The sequence below is a fragment of the Mauremys mutica genome, chromosome 9 (genome assembly GCF_020497125.1).
Source record: "Mauremys mutica isolate MM-2020 ecotype Southern chromosome 9, ASM2049712v1, whole genome shotgun sequence".
In the NCBI taxonomy this organism is placed as follows: Eukaryota; Metazoa; Chordata; order Testudines; family Geoemydidae; genus Mauremys; species Mauremys mutica.
Genome location: NC_059080.1, coordinates 15,088,724 through 15,103,744, shown reverse-complemented (window position 1 = coordinate 15,103,744; position 15,021 = coordinate 15,088,724). Strand labels below are relative to the sequence as shown.

The 15,021-nt window shown below is 37.4% G+C and overlaps 1 protein-coding gene across 8 annotated transcripts in view; it reads left to right on the top strand.

Annotated features, from left to right (window-relative positions):
* Nucleotides 1–15,021, top strand: part of TENM1 (teneurin transmembrane protein 1) — a 517,028-nt gene that overhangs the window by 191,484 nt on the left and 310,523 nt on the right. For all 8 annotated transcript variants that reach the window (XM_045030001.1, XM_045030000.1, XM_045029999.1 and 5 more), the window contains one exon: nt 568–831. In XM_045030001.1, coding sequence (XP_044885936.1) covers nt 568–831 — 264 coding nt within the window. The remainder of the gene's footprint in view (nt 1–567; nt 832–15,021) is intronic.

Genomic DNA, 15,021 nt, shown 5'->3' with positions numbered 1-15,021 from the left:
GAGAGTGTCTCCTCTGCATATTCATTGTGGTTCCTGCCCACCTTCTACTCTTTCCCAGAGTTCTAGTGTTATATAGCTATGCTGTGTGTGGAGTGACTAAAATGGCTGGGGATTGTATAGCCCTTTAAAATTGTGGCTCTGATGATTCAGTCCCATAGGGGGGCACTTGTGCTGTCCCAGCAGTCATTGGCTTTCTAGAAAGTTTCTGAAGTTCAGTGGCACTGGAGAGCCACATTCCATAATTCAGCTTTGTGGTAAACTAATGTTGCAAAATTTTACTAATTGTTAAATTTGTGTATGTCAAGACTTTAATAATATACATTCCTACCAGAATAGAAGGAATAAAATTAAAAGACATTAATACACAATTTACAGCATACATTGAAAAAAATGTCATTTCATTGAGGGACTTCAAAAGGCAGTATCTGGTCCAGAGTCATTTAATCAAAAGACTTTTCTGTATCTGTTGTATTTATAATGCTAAAACAGATGTCCCAAAATGGAGTATGTTAAAGAAAATATTGCTTCTAATTTCTAAAATTTTCTCTGAATGTTTGTGTTTTGCAGAGATGGAATTCTGTGAAAATCCACACATTGTGTGTGCTGGCTACCAGACAGACTTGCATGGTGTATCTCAGCATGGTTACCCGTTGGAGATGGGTTCAGATGTGGATACGGAGACTGAAGGTGGTGCTTCACCGCCAGATCATGCTCTGAGGATGTGGATAACGGGGATGAAATCAGAACACAGTTCCTGTTTGTCAAGCCGGGCAAATTCAGCTTTGTCCCTCACTGACACTGACCATGAAAGGAAGTCTGATGGAGAGAATGGTAATAAAGCAATCATATAGTATACTAAAATATAAAGAGCAGCTTATTTGAACCTTTCCTCTTCTTGTTTATTTTTCTTCTGTTTCTATAGATCCTCATTCTATAGACAAATCGAAAGGCTTAAATTATGTGTATGTTCATAGTATACATTGAAAATATGAAAGTGAGATGTTTTAGGTTAATTTGTGTATTTCCTTTTAACAGTGGAAGCAATGTTAGCTTCCCCTTTGTATATATTAGGAACATAGGGGCTGATCCAAAACCCATTTAAGTTAACTTTTTAGCGGTCTTTGGATCAGGCCCTTAATCCTGTAAATGCAGTTGTAGTGGATGTACTTCAGATAGGAGCTCATTCTGCAAACACTGGCTTCTGGTCATAGTACTTCAGACTGACTAGTTCCAGTTGACTCCAATGGTACTACCCTCAGTTAAAAGTACTGTGCCCAATATTAAGTGTTTTCAAGATCAGACCCTTTTTTGTACACTGTATAGTTAGTAGTCTCCTATGGAGGTGGGATAAGCCCTTTACTTCAGACTCCTGTCATACTGGGCAAAATGCTAAAAAGCATACTGTTGGGCAAAGCCCTGATTTTCCTGCCAAAATGATTGGATAGGTCTTTTTCATCACTAATGTCTGTGATTCTTGTAATATGTGATGCTTTATCACTATTGTTGAAAAAGTTTGTGTTCTCTTCCAGGCTTTATGCTTATGTAGTAATTGAATGTTCCCAGAAGGTAGAATTTTTTTTAAAAGTTAGTGAGAGTCAGAAAATCAAAGCATTATTCACCTCAATGTATCAAGCAACAAATAGAAATATTTTCTAATAATTTCCCCACTGAATATTTCAGAGCAATAGGTAAATAAATATTATCATATATTTTTCCACTAAGCATCAGTATGCCTATCCCATGTTCTAGTTTTGTATTTATACATGTAGGCTACAGTATAGAAATTGTGAAATAATACATTTTAAAGATATATAGATGCGCACACACAGAGACACACATATATATGTATTTTACTGGCTAAGAAAATATCAGAAGGGGGCAATGAAAATAACTGATACCATTGTAAGTGTTCAGAGTAGTGCTGTTTTAGTAGAGATACAGTGGTAGAGTGTAGTAAGGTCCTGTGATTAATGTCTTTTTTGTAGATGTAATATATGTTTTGATGGTACTAGAGTTCAGATCATATGTGAAGTTGATAGTGTAATTATAATTTGCCCTGTGGGTGATTGTCATACAATTCTCCTTGTACACCAGTAAAAATGTCCTGGAGTTGACACCTTGAGATATGGTTGGCTGTTTGGCCAAGATGTCAAATTCTACTTGCAACACTTTTTTATGGCTAGGTCATTGTGATAGTCAACTGATCATAAAGTTACACTAAATGTCATATTTGGGGTCAGTAACAAATTTCCTCCTACTGCAGATTGGGTAGCTGTGGGTGGAGGGGGAAGAAGCTGGTATTACCTTACTCCCTATGCATTGGTTGAATCAGGGACTGCATGATATTAGGGGAAGGAGGCCTAGTTATAGGGTTTTGAGGATGGAGTAACTTCTTGTAGATTCATAGATCTTTAAAGCTAGAAGGGGCTATTAGGAATATTTAGTCTTACCTCCTGCATAGTCCAGGCCATAGCACTTCACTCAGTGATTGCTGCATTAAGCCTATAACTCCTAGTCCTCCATAAATGTTTTGTCACTACTTTTTAATCAAGGTGTCTGTTGTTTTAGGTTACATTCTTAGCCATGGGTCCCAAATCCTCTCCTCTGATTGGGAATAGGAGGTTGAGGGAAAATTGAGGTGTTGCACTGTTTTTGGGAAGGACATTGGAAGTGAGAATACTGGTATGAGGCATTATCTATCTGAACTCCCAGTTCTCACTCTGGGGAATTGACAGGGTCGGGGTTGATATCCTAGGCTTCATTGTACTTCTCCACCTATGGCTAGGACACAACAATACTTGTTGGTTTGTAAAAAGCATATGGATAAACTTGGAGACTACAGGGATCTAAGCCACTACTGGTTAGTTAATAATTTTCATTCACAGGTTAAGTTTATAAATAAATTCGTGGTCAGAGGACTTGAAGCAAGAGATGGGTGCGCGCACATGCACTATATACTGTGCTAGGTTGGCTTGCATACAGTTTTAAAAAAAAAAGCGCTCTCTGAACACTGTTCTTTTTAAGTCTTAAATGATTGTAGTAATAAAGAACAAATCTTAATGAATTGCCCACCCTTTACACTTAGGACTCTCTTCATGAACCAGATGTGCTAAGTTTATCCTTGAATGTCAGGTGATATACACTGAGACCTGTCTTTTCTCAGTTACTGTGAAAATAGACTTTGTCATCATCAGCACGTTTCTTAGTAGGCCACCTCAATGAACGTATGTGGTGTGAAATTGGGTGACTGCATTATCAGGTTGAAAGGGAGAAAGTTATGTTGTGAAATATTGTTTCTGCTTCCCCAAAGCCTGTCTTACCTGACCTGTAAAGTGAGACCTGGAGAAGAAGAGACCTGCAGAAGGGTTCAGAGGGTTTGTCCAAATGGTCTATGAAAATGGCTTCTTGCAACTAGAATAAACTTAAGGGGAAATGGCTTTTCTATTAGTTCCATAATTTAGTTTCTTAAAACTTACATTCATTACTTGTAGTATGAAAAATGCTCATTTTCCTTTTCCCTTAATGTCCAAAAGAGTAGTATCATAACAGATAGATAACCACTTTTAAGTGGCAGCATTAGAAGGATCCAAAGATGTGGTCTGTGGTAGAATGCTTCTTTTACATTGATCTCAAGCAAATCCACTCTTGCATGCTACACACTACTGGATGGTATTTTCAGTGGGCAAAGTCTTGACGTGCTTTCTCACTTTTCATTCAAGCAAAGCTCTCATTAATGCCAGTGAGAGTTTTTCCCTGGCTGAGCACTGAATACATTAAGAATAAGGACTTCAGAAGACCATCTATTAAATTATATGTGTATAGTTAAAAAAGTGATCTAAATGGCTTTGGTAGTTCTTATCCATTTGGGGTGGTCAAACACATTTTTTGTATCCCTCACCCACATGCAAGTATTATATAGTTAGTTAATTCTTGTGGATAAATACCTTTTATTCTGTACAAGAAGACATCCAACCACATGAAGAATATGGGTCAAAATGTATCCTAGTTACACCTTAGTTACCCTGGAGACTTCAGTCAGTTTGAATGGGTGGAACTGAGAGTAAAATTGGCCCTACATATGTAAAAATAATGAGCACACTGAACATTGAGTGAGGTGCGGGGCGGGGGGGCGTTGTTGAGATTATGAGAGGAAGTTGTGTACCTCTCTAAGGGGTTAGAGAGGCATGGAGTGACTTATATGGCAGCTGCAAAGCAGGCTAGCATGTGGATGTTGACCCATTCCTCCCCCTCTCTCAGCTGACCGAAAGAGAGATGGGACTATATAGGTCCCTACTGGGAAGGAAAAACCATCTTTTACCTGGGCCAGGTGGAGCAACTCCCATCCATGGAACTGGTGAAATACCAGGTTGTCAGGATCCTCTGTGGGCATTGTGCTACTTGCTCCTTTCTTTGGGGGCTGGAGTGGAATTTCTCTCTCACCACCAGATTGGCTAAGGCAAAATGGGGTTGGTTTTTTTGCCTTTCCCCCCAGCAGGTTTTGGGGGTGGGCTTAATTGGGGCAAACGTGGAACAGGAGTTAGAGTCCAGTGTAGGTACTCTGTAGGGATGGGATACAGTGATCAGGTAAAATGGATTGGTAAAAAATTCAAAGGAGGCATTTGTTAAAGGAGTGGAAACATGGGGAGTTTGGAACTTCTTTGACTGGCACGAGGGGACCCCTCCATCCTTTATAGCCACTCCCACCCTTCATTTGAGTGGGGAGTCAGGTCTTATCAATGGGTTGGCTAGAGTCCAGGAAGGGTAAGGGGGAGAGCTCATGAAAGCCTCTGGATATATATGAAAATTACTTAAACACACTCTTGTTTAGGAAGCATTGAAAATTGTCATGGAATTACTTGCACTCTTCACTTTTGTCTCTCGGGTGCTCCCAGACAGTTATGAATAAAGCTGGGGCCTAATCAAATCAGATCCAGTGTCTCCGGTCCTTCTTCAAGCGTAGCTGGACAAAGATATGATCACTAGAGAGTCTTAATTTTTTTGTCTTTAGATTACAGTATTTTTGACAGACAATATAAAATGTGAATGCTATAGTTCTTTTAACTTGGCTACCTGGGTGACATGATTCTGGGTTACTGCATCTGTTGCTTGCTATTCTGAAGACAATCTAATATGGGGAAAGAGATAAGATATTGGGTTATTTAAAAATGCTTACTATGTTTACATGGTGTACTTAAATCCAACTGAACAACATAGCCTGCAAATTTAATTGGATACTTTAAGCATGATATATCCATATTTAACATCTTTAGGGAATATTAAGTCTTGCATGTAACAATTTTAATATCCCTGGGTTGTACTATTTATAGTTACTAATTTCTTACTCAAAGTAGCTGGTGGAAGATGCATGCTTTCTCTTGAATTTCTTTATGAATCTAATCAACATTCTTTATTATATATACTGAGTAATTCTATCTGATAGTTTACTGGATAACTTATTTTCCTATCAAACACCCCAACTCTGTCATAATTATTACTTAAACACACTCTTGTTTAGGAAGCATTGAACAAATTGTTTGAGTACCAATATTCTCATTTAAATTAGTTGTTCTCAGTGTTAATGACAATTAATAATAGCCTGTTAGTGCATAGACTGCCTTCAGCTGTGCCTGAGGCTAAGCAAAATATATATTAACTACTAGTAATGAATGACCAATTTCTTGGGAATTGTTGCTTAACTCAGCAATGCTATATATAGCCTGTTATAATATGTACACTGTTACTGTATAATGTGTGATGCTGCAGGTCTACCAAAAATGCTACACAATGACATCCTGAATGGTATTTATAAAAATAGAATAAATTTTATTGCATTGAAAATTACCCTCAACCTATTAAAATCATATTTTCTATTACATCATATCATAATATAATTTTAATTGGCTTCAATAGTTTAATCTATCAGCATACTATTCTTAGTAATTTATGTCAGAAAAGAATTCCTATGTGCACGTATGTTTGTAACAAAATTACAATATCTCATGGTCAGAGAGTGATAATAATGTTTGTTTTTGCTATTGAGAATGCTGTTAAAATATATTTACATCTGTTGTGTCCTTGATTTTTTCAATTGCTGTACTCATCAAAGGAAGTACAGGATCTGGTCTTTGTTTTGCATTGCTATTTCTGACTTAAAGCTCTTGAGATTTGCTTCGTGGATTTTTTTCATAACATCATTATCTTTACCTGAAAACAACAACAACAAACAGAACAAACAAAAAGCCTACTGAAGTAAATGGAAACACTGCCTTGCACTTTAATGGGTTTAGAATCAGGCACAATGTGCAGTCATAAGTCTTTTAATACTATTAACAATACCTAGCAAGCAGATTGCAAAACTGGGAAAGTATTATTATCCTAATTTGACACATGGGGTAAATGAAGCACAGATAAGATAAGTGATTTGTACAAGGTCACACACTGAATCAGTGGCAATGTTAGGGTCTCCATGTTCTAGCCCTGGGCTATCAATCAGATTTAACAGGCACCAGTGTAAATCGGACATAACTCCACTAAAGCTAATGTACACCACTTTAGATGAGATCAGAATTTGCTTTCAGTGTTCTAACCTCAACACTGTTGTCTCCCTACTATAAACCCTTACTGTATTAAGGTTACAGATAAAAATTGGGTTTAATTGTGTGAAAAAAATGTTAAATTAATAATTGTATAATCTATATAAATGTATTCATTTGACACATTTAAATGGGAGCAGTGACCTACTGCATAAAGCACTGGACTGGGTCTCGAGGGACCTGGGTTCTATTTCCTGCTGAGCCACTGACCTGCTTGTTATCCCATCTGTAAAATAGGGATAATGATGCTCATCTCATTTATAAATGAAAAGTGCAGCAGCAGCCAGTTTCCAGTTTCATTTACTCTGGGTGTCAATAGATTTACTCTGAATTTAATAAGATTAGAATACCACTCTCAGGAAGAAGTAGAAAGTTTCACATTTTAATGCAAGATGAGAGTATTGGAATTAATTCTGATATTATTTACTGTTCTTTTGGAAACAAACAAAATCATCAGACTCATTTCTCCATTTTTCCCTGCCTTTAAATACCACATCTTCACATAGGAAATGACTACCAACAACTATGTTATAACAACAGTGCATTTCCTGAACAGTTTATCCATATGAATCATTAGGCAAGATTTTTATTTAAATTTACTGTGGCTAAATATGGAGTCAGCCAGTGCTTAATTTGTGCCAGGGCTGAGACCCGGCACCTAGGCTTGGCAGTTCATGGCCCTGGCATCTCTGGGCTTGCTGTGTCATTTATGAAAGTAAAAAAAATTGCTTGAGCCCAAGCACCTCTTTCATTACAAATTAAACACTGGGTCATCCCCTTAACTTCAGCGTTACTCTGGATTTACACTAGTACAACGGAGATAAGAACTTGGCCCACCAATTTTCAGGTGGAATAATGCAGCTAAATCTCAGCAAACTGCGTTGATAATGTAAGGGGTAAAGATCCAACTTAATCCCACATCAGGTAATTTAGAATTTAAGGTTACTCTGTCCATTTCTGATCTGCACTGTTGTCATGATATTGTAGCAAATATTGTGTATAAAATCAAGGATTTACACTATCAGACACAAACTCCAGACACTCATAAGGGATAGTCAGACCCCCTGAGTTGTGCATATTCTGCAAAGCCTTATGGCTGAATCTCCTGAATGTTGAGTTTATCTAGGCCCTTAAAACCTGATCTTGCCTTAGATAATTTCGAATATTAGGCCATTAATGTTGTTTATATACATGGATTTTCAGTTGCTGTTGGGTTGCTTTGGGTTTTTTGTTTGTTTGTTTTTGTTTTTGTTTTGTTTTTTGTTTTTTACATTTGCATCATTTTGTTTTTAACAATAGTATAACTTATATTGCATACTTTCTCTACAATTGATACAGCTCCAAAGGAAGTATGCAAAGCCTTGCAATGACAGGGTAATGACTTTGCCAGGAATATTAGAGCATAACTTGACATTGTAACGGCTCTGTAGGAGCCTCTAGTAGGGTGTAAGACACTGCCGTGGACTTTGTAACGACTCCTATGGAAAGGTTAGTATTTCAATGGAAGCATGTGTCATTTGAATTGCTTTGGATATGTATGAGACACATCTGTTGACATTGTAACGTTGATTCAATTGTAATGTCTTGAGAGCATTGAATCTGTTGCTGACATTTCAAACATTTATGAAACATAGTTATTATTCATGGCCAGTTATTTTTCAATATTATGGGCCAAATTCTGTCCTTTAAATGCACGCATTTGTTACTTTGACTTCACTGGGAGCTGAATCAGTGTATCTGAGGGCAGAAGCTGGCCCCATGTATTGTTTTTATTCTTATGGTTGAATTGTGATATTTTAAAATCAGTAAATAGTGTTTTTAAAGTTTGCTGTTCACAATGTTTATTTCTACAGCAGCAGACACTACACTGAGGACAAAATGCTGGCAATATTTAATACTCTACATTAGAGCTCATTGGAACAATTTTGGAACTGGGGAAAATGTTTTTGGTGTTCTAGTCCAAGTGACCTTTGCCTACAGCATTGCAAATGCAGCAGTATATTTATACAAGATTGTGATATTTTTAGCCTTACAATTTTGTTTTCCTTCATTGCAAAGTTGGGGGGAGAAAGGGGAGAGAGAGAACTTGAAGAGAACAGTCAAGTTTAATTTTTATACCAGAGCGGGCTAAATTGGACAATAGAGCTCAGAAAAAAAATCACACTGACAAATATGCTTCCCTCCTCTGTGCTGCGTGGGGGTGGGGATAATGCACCTGGATCGGGGCTGATGGGGAAAGAAAAGATAGCTGCATGGACTATTATTCCTCTTTCTGCTTAGCCTTCTGTCTTTTGTGGGTGGAAGAGAATGAGCAGGAAAAGATGTTTCCACAAAGTCAAAGTACCCAACAATGCAAATTATGTTGCTGTATTTATACCCACTCTTGGGAGCAAAATTTACAGGTACTTTCATTGGAAAATCCTCCATAGTGATGGGTCTAAACATGTTTTCCATAAATCTTTTGTTGTTATAAGGATAACAGTAGGACAAATCCAGCCGTTAGATTCACAGGTGCAGTTTCTCTCAAACCAATGGTCACCTCTATACCAGCATTCTTTATTGGTAAATCTGTATTTATGAATAATTAACAGTAGACACGTAATAGTTTTCTCTCAGTTAAACTTTACATTTAAAATTATAAACTAGACTAGAATCTGTTTTATGGAGAAACTTTTGTGATAGCTTATTTATATTCCCCTTGCTATAAATCATTGATTCTACTTTAATATTTGCAGTTTCTTTGTAGACTTCCTTTGGAATATAAATAATCAAATTAAAAAAAAACTAGTAGAAATTGAAATCGTCCATCTTGTAGATATTGGTGTGGAACTTTATTGCTTGGGTGACTTCATATAGTTGACAATCAAGATTTCCTTAATATGGAGAACATGTTATTTTCAGTTAATCTGAAAACTCTACATTTGAAAAGCAGTTTCTCTGTGTAATGTTGCACTCCATAATGTTTTATGGAAATATGCTTATGACTGTGAATATTATGTAACTGAAATATGCTTTAGGCAAAAGGTCTCTTGTTAGGCATCATTACAAATCTTATAATCTACTGAGTGTGTTCATCCTATTTGCATGCATATATCATTTTTGTATCTGAAACTAGGAATATGAAATATAACTCTGAGATGCTATTGTAGTATGCAAAGTGGGGACCATTAATGGTGGTTTGGAAGCTTGATGGCTCCCATTGACTAGGACAATTAGTTGTAAATGGTCTGTTTACTTGTAAACCTTCCTGTCTGCCTGTGGGCCAGCCCTGGAAGAATGGAGGATGGGGTCTCACAAGATATGTGACTATGTCACCTGATACTGGAATCCAGCTTAAACCTTTTAGAAGGAGGGGTGGAGACCCAGAGAGACAAAAGATTCCCACCTTGTGCCAAAGCTATAAAAGGGGGTGGAACAGAACAAAGGGGAATTCCAGTTATGTGAAAACCACTAGTTAACACCTAAGATGTCTGCTGGAACTAACAAGGACTAAAAGGATTGGACCCAGACTAGGAAGAAGTCTAGTCTGTGAAAGAAGCTTATTGGAACATCTCTGAGGGTAAAAATATTATTTGTAATCAGTTTCTTAATGTATTAGGCTTAGACTTGCATGTTTTTGCTTTATTTTTGCTTGGTGAATTACTTTATTCTATCTGTTATTACTTGAAACCTCTTGAATCCTATTTTTATACTTAATAAAATCACTTTTGTTTCTTAATTAACCCAGAGTAAGTGATTAATATCTGGGGGAGCAAACAGCTGTGAATATCTCTCTATCAATGTTATAGAGGGTGGACAATGTATGAGTTTACCCTGTAAAAGCTTTATACAGAGTAAAATGGATTTATTTGGGGTTTGGATCCCGTTAGGAACTGAGTGTCTGTGTGTTGGAGATAGGTGACCGGTGGAGCAGTTTTTGGTTAAAGTCTGCAGCTTTCGGGGCGTGGACCAGACCTGAGTCTGTGTTGCAGCAGACTAGCGTGTCTGGCTCAACAAGGCAGGGTGCTGGAGTCCTAAACTGGTGGGGCAAATAGTCTCTCAGAGGTAATTCCAGCATTTCAGGTGACAGTCCCAAGGTGGTCACTGTGACTGAACCCATCACACTCTGTTTGCAGAATACTATGATATGCTGGAGCATTGATATCTAGTAGGCATGTAGTTTTACATTTCAGAGTGGCTTGCCAGAATTAACAGTTTTTGAAACAAACCCCACAGATATGAAACCTGTCATATAATACAGACTGTTTTCTATCAACTAACAATTTTGGCACTATGCACATTGTGTTTAAGGGCTCTATCCTACTCCTGTTGAAATAAATGGAGAAGATTTGACCCTAAGTGAACAAATTAGGTGTACAAAATGGCATTCTTATGGATGGTATCGGTTATTTTCTGATTCATCCAGAACTCAGAATTTTTCGCAATTATTTTTCACTTCTATAATTCTCCACAACTCTAAAGTACCTCATGTATTTTGGCCTTGTCACTTCATTCCTTTTTGCCTTTGTACTTCAATGCAATATCCTTTTTTGTCTGTCTTAGTAGTATTTTCAAGATTTTAGATAATAATTATGAAACAATTGATTTTAATTAAATAACATGAAAAAATATTTCAAAAGCACTTTGAAGGGATACTTAGGCACCAGCCCTGCAAAGACAGTTATGCATGTCCTTGATATTAGAATCTAATGTATGGCGGGCATCTTTCTTATCCAGGATTTAGAAAGGATGCACTGTAAATATCTCTAGAAGCATATGGAGTTAACATGAAAGAGTGTGACGGGGTTGCTGGAAAAGGAGGGAACTTATAAAAATATAGCATACTTTATCATGGAAATTCAGTAAGTAAATTTATCATCTCCCTGAGATAGTATAACAATTTTTCTTCCATTGCTTAACATTTTCCTACATCAAACTGTCACTTTGTAATGTTAACAAACTTAAATCAATGTGAAGATTTTCAAAGATCTTTCTATTTTATTTCTGAGTTCTAAGCATCTTCTTAGGGTTAGAATCACAGTCTTGCTAAATTGATCTGACAGTTGGAAGCTGTTTTTCATCATGGTATAAGATGTTCTTCTGCAAACTGTAAGTAAAGCATTTTTTGTCCAAAGCAGGGCTTGCCAGAAAAGTTGTTAACCTTGATTATACTAAAGATATTACCTTAGGCCACCAAAATGAGTAATTTGATCTTATTTTACTGGTTCTTTATACCCTTGACCTGAGACTTTAAATAAAAGAAATATCTAGAGATTTTTTCCAAGAAGTTGCTTTTCAATTGCTTCAAATTGAATTAGTGTAAGTAAAATAGATAGAAGGGATCTAGAAAATCAATATTGCATTGGTAGTAAACTAGAAAAGACTAACAAATTATCCTTTTAAGACTTAGTGAGGTTTAATCTAAACATCATTTTCTCTTGACCATATTAGAGCTCCTAGGGTAATTTAATACACATTCCTAATATGGATGAGAAATGATTGCTCTTTCCGGGTCCTTTTTGCCTTCTTTTTACCTGTTTAATTCACTGTGCACACAATATAACAAGTATCAGAGGGGTAATCATGTTAGTCTGTATCCACAAAAACAACAAGGAGTCCAGATTTATTAGGGCATAAACTTTCATAGGTAAAAAAACACTTCTTCAGATGCATGGAGAGAAAAAATACAAGCATAAATATACTGGCACATGAAGAGAAGGGAGTTACCTTACAAGTGGAGAACCAGTGATGACAAGGCCAATTCAGTCGGGGTGGATGTGGTCCACTCCCAATAATTGATGAGGAGGTTTCAATACCAAGAGAAGGAAAATGGCTTTTGTAGAGAGCCAGCCACTCCCAGTCCCTATTCAAGCTCAAATGAATGGTGTTAAGATTTCAAATGAATTGTAGCTCTGCAGTTTCTCTTTGAAGTCCATTTTTGAAGGATTTTTTGTTGCAGGATGGCTACTTTTAAATCTGTTATTGAATGTCCAGGGAGATTGAAGTGTTCTCCTCCTGGCTTTTGTATGTTATCATTTCTGATGTCCAAGTTGAACCCAAATCAGACATACATCCAGAGAGGCACCACCTCGTAGAATGGCTTGCCTATGCTAGTTCAAACTGGATTTTCCAGAGACCAATAAACAAAGAAGGGGCTTTGAGATAAATAGTCTGAGTTTAAAGTGACTCAGTCATCTTTCTGATCCAGCAAATGTACAGGACCTTCTGTCCAAGAGAAGGATTCCAATCCTTAGGGAAGGGTTGGAAGGACTGATACTGACCGGAGCCCTTGTTGGAGATGGGGTGGGAGGTTGATCTCTGGTAAGCTTATTAGCATGTGTCTAGGTTCTTTTATCATTTTAAATATGTTTTTCTGTAATGCTTTTACCTTTAGAATAAATGCTTGCTTGGAATGAGCTGAGTGGCAACCTAATACTGTGTGCAGTTACAAACATTCATAGCTTTTGAAGAGAAAGCAAAGTGAAGACTCTGGCCTTTTAGGCACTCTGACTTGCTGGGGATTACAGAGTACACAGGAAACAGTGCAGCCTGGAAAAACCCAGGTTAGGAAAGAGAGACACATTGGTCTCTACCCAAGAGAGGTGACCGCTGGAACCACAGAGAATAAAGTTGGAGTTGGCCTGAACTGTGACAAATATTTTTCAATATTTGTTAATCTTTTGTTTCAAATTGCAATAGTGAATATTCTGAAGATCATCACAAATGCAAATTATTTAGAATAATAAATATTACCAGATAACAGAACATTCTAAAACTGGAAATATTTTCACCTGTAAATAGCTTTAGTCAGAGAATTTAAATGAAACAGGCATGTTGGAATAATATGTAACTGAGAGATTCTTTTATCTGTAACCTTGATAATTTGCTAACAGTGAAAGAGAAATAATAATAAAAAAAAAGTCCACACTTTTTTTTGCAATAGAAAATAGAACTGTGATCAGAGGTCATTTCTGAAATCATACTAGTTTAAATTAAAACTAGCAAAACACATTGAATGATGCACAAGTGAATGCACTTTGTTTCATCTTGCTTACATATACCTTATCTTCTTAAATGAAATGAAACATTTCATATATAAATTTTGTCACCTTTAATAGCTCTTATGCCTCTCTATATTTAAATCCAATTTCATCTTTTGTAACAAAATCTTAAGAGATATCACCTATACATATCTAGGAGCACTGAATACTTCCCGCAGGCTGCTTCCTTTCTCTTATTATTGAGTAATATTTAAATTAGATTCATATTTCATGTTTATATTTGTCCTAATTATGTTGTATACTTAGCTTCTTTATCTGGAGTTTCTCCCTCAGCTGTCATATAATGAAGATTTCATGTAATGACTTAAGATTACACTGCTAACTTTTGACATAGAATACTACATGTGGGCGTCTGCCCATAATATATTCATCCCAAGATGCACTGGTGATGTATTTAGGCAGTAATCCTACAGGCAGCAAAGCAGCCATAAAAGTCCCAAATCAGTGGAATAACTGTCTGAAAAGCTAGGCAGCAAAGAAAAAGGCAAAGGGACTCCACAAATTCCTCTGCACTATAAAGCCAAATTTAACAGCAGCCCAATCCATGGGAGTGTGCAAGTGTAGCTGTGAATGGGCCAATCATGGCCAGTAACTAGATCAGGGGTCGGCAACCTTTGGCATGCGGCTCGCCAGGGTAAGCACCCTGGCGGTCCGGGCCAGTTTGTTTACCTGCCGCGTCGGCAGGTTCAGCCAATCGCGGCTCCCACTGGCCACAGTTTGCCGTCCCAGGCCAATGGGGGCGGCGGGAAGCAGCGTAGGCTGACGGATGTGCTGGCCACCACTTCCCGACGCTTCCATTGGCCTGTGATGGTGAACCGCAGCCAGTGAGAGCCGCGATCAGATGAATCTGCAGACACGGCAGGTAAACAAACTAGCCCGGCCTGCCAGGGTGCTTACCCTGGCGAGCCGCATGCCAAAGGTTACTGACACCTGAATTAGATCACCAAATTGCACAGATCCTGTGACAACATACCCTGCTAACAGATACCAAAAGGAATATAAAAAATCATGGAGATTAAGAGGAGCTTGGGGCACAATGAGCTGTATATAGTTAATTGGACCCATCCCCCAATCCCATAAATTTTGTGCATTAATTTTTTTTTTTGTTTTCTGATAGTCACCATTAGCTTCTGAAGGTCAGGTCAGTATGATACGTTGAAGTATTTTCAAGCTGATGAGAGAGATTAAACTAATGCTGCAGTGTATAAACTGTCCCTACTTTTCTTGTCATAAGTTTTTGTTTTTATTCTTCTTTTTCAGTCTCCCATTTGGTATTGATCAGACTAATAAATACTGCCAAGAGCATGTCTTTGTTTGACACAGCCAATTTTGTCTCTTTTTGGGGTATATTTGTGGAACAGCAGTTTTATATCCTTCTGTTGATGAGA